Genomic DNA, 7,224 nt, shown 5'->3' with positions numbered 1-7,224 from the left:
TTTTTAGTTCTAGGGCTGTGGGGACAAAGAGGGTCAGGCCGGGCTGATGCTAGGGAGACAGCGGTGGGACCAGGGAAAATGGCTGATGGCCTCTTGCCACCTCCACAGTCAGCTGTCTTCCAAGGGGGCATGCTGGGGGATTCTGTCCATTTCCTCTCCCCTCTCTCCCAACAACCCTGAAGCCACTGAAGCTTTGTCCCGATCTGGACTGGACCGGGGGCTCCATATACCTCCCTCCCATATACATGCCCCGTATAGGATGTACTGGATTTGGAGTCAGGAGACCCTCTGTTACTTATTACTGTATGACTTTGGACCTGTCACTGCCTTTCTCTACTCTTGAGCTTCTTTCTCTGTACAATGAAAGGACTGGAGTAGATGGTTACATGGTCTTTAAGGTTCTTTCTAGTTTTAAGTTCGTTGATCCCCCTTCTATGAGAGATGACCAAACCTCGTGGTACAATCCAGAAAGGGAAGTCCAGTTAATCTCTCCACTTGATGTTTTTTTTTTTTCCTTCTGGTGGGGTTTGGACTTTAATTATATTGGGCAGGGAACTCCTGGTGGGGAAACGCTCTTTACCAATTCAGATCAGCAACTGATTTGCAACTTATAGAGAGTTGCTAGGGTTCTGATATTTTTAATGACTTATCCAGGGTCACCAAGGCAATAAGCATTTAAAAAAATAAATTTTATTGGCATCTTTTGTTTTTATATCACCTAAATGTCCTCTGCATCCCTTTCTTCCCCCTCCTAGAAAGCTATCTTATATAACAAATAATTAAAAAGAAAAGAAAAAAAGAACATAAAAAAATCAGTAAAATTAATCAATACACTGAAAAAAATCTGACCAGGTATGCGAGATTCCTCACCCATAGGCTCTCCACTTCTGCAAAGGAGTTGGGGGTGCTATTTATTTTTTTCAGAAATAGAAATATTTACTTCATTTAATATGATGTAATTATCCATATATAGTCCCATCTTCCAATACTATATTTTTATAGCTACATTATTATAGCTCTTCTTTGGGGCCAAGCTCCAAGAAACATTTCTTTCTTTCTTTTTTTTTTTGCCTTTTTTTTTTTGGAGGGGAATTGGGGTTAAGTGACTTGCACAAGGTCACACAGCTAGGTTTTTTTTTTTTTTGTGTGTGTGTGTGTGTGTTAAGTGTCTGAGGCCAGATTTGAACTCAGGTCCTCCTGACTCCAGGGCCGGTGCTCTATTCACTGCGCCACCTGGGCGCCCACAAGAAACATTTCTTAAGCACTTACTATGGGCAGAGTAGTGTATTAGATGCTAGGAGGCAGAATCCTCCCTCTATGTAGATGTCTCAGTAACGTCCAGTTTACTTGGAGGGGGAGAACACCAGATTACCAAGTTTAAAGGATCATAGATCTAGAACCATAAAGGAATCTGTGTTCTCTGATTCCAACGTCCTGGTGCCTCATTGTGCATAGGCTTCTTGAATAGGGTCCCCGATTCTGGTCAGCAGACTTGCCTGAACTGTGCCCCCAAATAGTCCTAGGGTCATTCCTCACCTTTAATATCCCAAAGAAGTTTTGACTCATCCCAGAAAACAAATGTATTAACCATAAACCTTATCAGCCAATCAATACACTTTTGACTAAGCATTGATTAATGTGTATCAGACACTTTGCTAAGCCCAGGAATGTAAAAGGAGGTGAGAGACAGACCCTGCTGTCATGGAGCTTACAGTGTGGGGGTCTTATTGGTTTTTTATTCCATTTCCAAGGACATAATGGCTCTGCAGAATTGAGGGTGAGGTGCAGGGGGGGAAAGGCTATATCCTCAATGAACAGCTTCACAGCCTTGTTCCCAGGAAGGGGCGAGCGCTGATCCATCCTTGAGCCCCCAGCTCTGAAGATTCAGCTTGGTTCTGGTTTGTTTTTCCAGGTGACTCAGAAGAGGAGGACATGGGTTTCTTGGAAGTCACCGTTTCTGATATCAAGCATCCAGCTCCCGAATTGGGCCCCATGCCTGATGGCCTCAGCCCTCAGCAGGTCTGTTGGGGAGTGGGTGGAAACATGGATTTGGGAGAAAGGAAACCAGCTGGAGTAGGGAAGGTTCCTATTTCCTTATTTCTTGCCTTGAGGAGGGAGATGGCCAGGGGCTATATATGATAGCTATGTATGACTGGGGGTGACTGGGGAGTGGAACCATTCCTGACCACAACAGAACTCATAGGAATTGACTCTAGAAATGGGGGTGCCCCCAGAGGTAGTTAGGTAGCACAGTGCATAGAGAGCTGGGCTGGGAATCAGGGAGACCGGAATTTAAATCCAACCTCACATATTTACTAGCTTTGTGACCCTGGGTTTCATTTCTGTTTACCTCAGTTTTTTCAACTGTATAATGGGGATAATAACATCAAATGAGATAATATTTGTAAAGTGCTTAGAACAGTGCCTGGAACATGGTAGGTACCATATATATGCTCCCAGCATCCTCTCTGCTCAAAAACAATCAATCACCCTCTCCAAGGAGCTATGTAGCATAATGAATTAGCCAACCTATACTGGCTAGAGTAATAGTGACAATGAAAAGTGGGCAGAGAGATTAAGAGCAATCACTGTGCTTTAAACCTTAGAAAGCATTTAACTCAGTGACCCTGTATGGCAGGTATTATTACCAACCACCTTCTTGCCACTGAGGGATCTGGAGGGCCAGAGGGGGAAATAGCTTCCCCAGGGTCACACAGCTAGTAAATAGCAAAGCCAAGATTTAAATTCTCGTCCTCGGGCCCCCAAATCTAGTACTCTTTCTGTCTGTTCCTGATTTTCTGTATGACCTCAGGCAAGTGATGAAATCTCCTTGAGGCTTTCTCATTCGTGAATGGGAAGGAGGAACAGTTATTCTGTCTTAGTGTGAGGATCAGTGAGAACCAACACAAAGAAAGCAGTGTGAGTTTCTAGGGAAGAAAACATAATAGAAATTCAAAATGGGAGTGGAAGGGCTAAGCCATAGACTGTCAGAGCCATAAGGTATATAGATAGAATGTTGGCACTGGAAGGGTCCTTAGAACATAGAATCTTAGAGGTTGAGATTCGTGGGAACATAGGATGTTGGAGCTGGAAGGGTCCTTAGAACATAGAATCTTAGAGGTTCGTGGGATTCAGGGAACATAGAATGTTGGAAATGGCCTTGAAACACTAAATATTAGAATATGGGATATCAAATATTAGAATAGGAATGGCCCTTAGAGGGTAGTTCCAGCTCCTCATTTTATAGATGAGAGAATGCAGACCCAGAGAGAAGGGACTTGTCTGAGGTCCCAGAGGTAGTTAGCTGGTGGCAGAGATGGGTTCTAGGACCCTGTTCTCCTGACTCTTGGTTCAGTGTTCTTTTCCTGGGGCTGGCCAGCACTTCCTCCTAAAGACACATTTGTAAGCATTATATAAATGCTTATTCCCTTCCCCTCCCAGCATCTGAGCATCTTCTGTGACCAACAGTAATCAATCACCCTCTCCTAGGAGCTGTGTAGTATACCCAACTGATCACTATATTCTAACATGACTAATACTGATAATTCTAATATACCATATAGTATATTCTAATATAACAAACATGGTATATTCTAATTTTGAGAATAAGATCATTATGGATCGAGGGGTGCCACTGTTAACCCCTAGGGAGGACAGTGAGGCTCTGGGCCACAGAACCCTTCAACTACATGGAAACTTGAGAGGAATGACCTGCCTACAGGCTGATGACTATCTGTGGCAGACCATCACTGGTGGGGCTCTGCAGAGCCCTTGAGTGCTATTGGAAAACCTCAAGCATGGGCAAAAGAGAAGGAAAACAAGGAAAAAAAGAAGTGGGGTAGGTGAGGGAGAAATCAGAAGGAAGAGGAAAATCCATCCTGTTGTCCACTGAAGACAGAAAGCTGCCTGTTAGAAGTCATATTATTTAGGGGAAAGAAGATTGAACTTGTAGTCAGGCCTCAGTTTAACCCCTATCTCGGTTGTTTGCTAACTCTGGGGCTTTAAGCAAATCTCCCACCCTTTCTGAGACTTACTTTCCTAATCTTTAAAAAAAATGATGGTAAAAAACAAAAATAGAGAGGTGATGATAATATTTCCATCAACTTATATATCTTACAGGAGCATGGTATGTATGTGTGGGGAGGACATCAGATGAGATAAATCACAGAATGATAGACTCACAGCCTTTGAGATTTAAGAGGGGCTTTGATGAGCCATCCAGTTCAACTTGTCTTCCTATGAGGTTTCCCTTGTATCCCTTATTAGGATACAGTGGAAATTTTCTGTGAAATTCAGGGATTGGATTAGGTGATTTAGGTCCTTTGTGGGTCTAGATACACTCCCTCCCATTCCCAGACCACCTCACTACATACAAGTGATCATTCAGGCTTTTCCTGAAGAACTTCAGTAAGGGGCAACTCCACCAACTCTCTAACTAGTTCCAGTGTTGGACAGCGCAAGATTTTCCTGACATGCCATCTCAGTTGTCCTCTTTTTAACTCACCCCATGCCCCAGGAGTCCTGGTTCTCTCCTTTGAGGCCTGGTTCCTTTCTATATAAAGTATTTTGCAAACAGTAAAACAATCTAAAATTTACACTATTATATCATAGACCCCCTTGACTTTGCACAGATGCCCATTGACCTGGGTTGCTGTTGGAAAGGAAACCTAGAAAATATTGACCCTCCACCAGATTTCCTTCCTGCACACCCTTGTCTATGGAGTCTGTTTGTGTTTATGTCATCTGGGTATATATAGAGGTGATTTGGGACTTGCTAGGAAAAGGACTAATTAGCTTGGCCAGAATAGATCTTCAGAGGAGAGGCTGGAGGAGGAAGGGATATTTCTGCTCTTGAATTATGAGCTCCCAAAGTTCAGGATAGGTATAAGCACTCAGAAGCTGGCTGTGTGGGCATGACACAATGACTCCCTGTTTTTGTCTTTGACCCTCACAGGTGGTGAGACGTCACATCTTACGGTCCATTGTGCAGAGCGAGGGGAGCTATGTGGAGTCCCTGAAACGGATCCTTCAGGTATGCTAAGAAGAGGGTCTCTAGGAGACTTCTGTGAAATCTGAGGGAATTCCTGCTCCTCTCCTGCCAGGGAAACCAGGGCTTATGGCTCAAAGAGTTTCCATGGGGATCTTTTGGTTTTGTAATTCAACTGAACATTTTTGAAGGGACTTTATGAAGACCAAAACCCCATGCTTGAACTTGGGTCATGTGCAGAGAAAAAAAGACCTTTTGTAAGTCACATCCAGTTGCAGTTGATTAGGAATTTGTTTTTGTTTTTTAGGAGGGGGGAGGTGAGGCAGTTGGGGTTAAGTGACTTGCCCAAGGTCACACAGCTAGTAAGTGTCAAGCGTCTGAGGTTGGATTTGAATTCAGGTCCTCCTGACTCCACGTCCGGTACTCTATTCACTGTGCCACCTAGCTGCCCCCTGGCTAGGAATTTGGGGGCTTGTGGGACGTGTGAAGACTTAGTGGAAGAGGTCAAAGCTGGAGCCATCATGAAGATGGCAGATCACCAGGGTATATGGTGTCCAAGAAATTCTACAGAGACACATCATTTTTGGGAAGACTGACTTTCCCACTGCCTCAGATAACCAGATATCCTTTGGTTCAGCTCTAGCTTAAGGATTCCCTGAGATCTTCTCTCCATATGGTTTAAGGGTCCTTCACTCCCTTCATAATTAGGACGCAGCATGGTCTAAAGGAAAGAGTCATGGATTTGAAGTCAGAGGACCTGGGTTCAAATACTAGTCAGGAGGACATGAGTTCAAATCTGACCTCAGACACTTAACACTTACTAGCTGTGTGACCTTGGGCAAGTCACTTAACTCCAATTGCCTTGCCTTTCCCCCTCCAAAAAAGAAAAAAAATGAAGTGGTTAAATGAGATAGCCTGGGTCCCTTATGGCTCTAGATCTTATCGCGAGATGTCTTATGTTTCATTATTAACCCCCTCACTTTCTTATCCATCCAGGCATCCATTCCCCCTTCCACACCCCCTTCCTCAGAGCCAGTCTTTTCTTTTTTTACTATATACCATTTTTTTCTGCCTTTTCCAACAGACTGTCCTTTCCATCAGACTGGAGGTTCCAGGAGGCTAGGGACCCTCCCTCCATAAGTCTAGGGGCTCTCTGATGGGAGGGACAGTGTTTCCTCCCTATTTTTCCATTGGGGATGGTGGTGCCAACCTGAGTGGACCTGTGATCCCCCTGATATAGGGAATTCCTATCACCATATGGCAGTAACCATTGTGTAATTGTAGTCTTAGTCATTTGGGACACTGAGAGGTTTGGTGACTTTCTAAGGGTCAGAAAGTCAGGAGTTGAACACCAGTCCTTCTCTCTGTTCATGACACGGTCCTGTCCCATTAGTCCAGCTGTTCTTCCTGAAATCCTCTGCTCTTGGGGTGTGTGGTTAATGTGTCCAGATGCTATGGGGATGGGAGTTCGGGGCTAAAAGTGGAAACACCTCCATGTAGCCTTAAGAACCCAGCCCCTGGTCCAGCAGAGGAGTGGGTGCCCCCATGGGTGGGATTTAGGCCTGGTTCTCCCACTGGCAAATGGCCCTGGTTCTAACTGCCACATCCTCTGTCAGGATTACAGAAACCCCCTGATGGAGATGGAGCCCAAGGTGCTGAGTACCCGCAAGTGCCAGGTTGTCTTCTTTCGCCTTAAGGAGATTCTGCAGTGCCACTCCATGTTTCAGATCGCCCTGTCGTCCCGTGTGGCTGAATGGGACGCCACGGAGAAAATTGGCGACCTCTTTGTGGCTTCGGTGAGTGGGCACTGGGCCGCGGCATCCCTCCTCCCCTGCTTGCCAGGGCCTCGTCCCTTCTCCCTCCATGAAAAGAGAGACATGGCCGGCTTTGGAAGAGGAACTGTGAACCAGATGGGCCCAAGAGGGGGTTTAGTATGCCAGCAACAGGGTAGCAAGAAAACTGGGGTGGAGGTTATTTATATGGATGTATATGTATGAAAATCATATTATATTAATATATTGAACTTTGATATTTTTGTATTATATCCTATTGCCGATATTGATATAGCACTTTAAATTATTATTATTGCCCTCATCTGATGATGTGTTCTAAGAACCCTCCCAGATCTGACATTCTCTGTTCTAAGGACCCTCCTGATTCTGATATTCTATGTTCTAAGGGCCCTCCCAACTCTGACATCCTGTGTTCTAAGGGCCCTCCCCGCTCTGACATCCTGT

General features: G+C 44.8%; 1 protein-coding gene across 4 annotated transcripts in view; it reads left to right on the top strand.

Moving 5' to 3' along the window:
• Positions 1–7,224, top strand: part of ARHGEF10L (Rho guanine nucleotide exchange factor 10 like) — a 224,909-nt gene that overhangs the window by 116,742 nt on the left and 100,943 nt on the right. For all 4 annotated transcript variants that reach the window (XM_069078397.1, XM_069078396.1, XM_069078399.1 and 1 more), the window contains 3 exons: positions 1,913–2,019; positions 4,955–5,032; positions 6,604–6,783. In XM_069078397.1, coding sequence (XP_068934498.1) covers positions 1,913–2,019; positions 4,955–5,032; positions 6,604–6,783 — 365 coding nt within the window. The remainder of the gene's footprint in view (positions 1–1,912; positions 2,020–4,954; positions 5,033–6,603; positions 6,784–7,224) is intronic.

Source organism: Petaurus breviceps, unplaced genomic scaffold (assembly GCF_028583685.1).
Source record: "Petaurus breviceps papuanus isolate PSGF00001 unplaced genomic scaffold, PetGlider_PUasm1.0 91041, whole genome shotgun sequence".
Classification (NCBI taxonomy): domain Eukaryota; kingdom Metazoa; phylum Chordata; class Mammalia; order Diprotodontia; family Petauridae; genus Petaurus; species Petaurus breviceps.
Note: the sequence above shows the minus strand (reverse complement) of the source record. Positions and strands in the feature narration are given on the sequence as shown.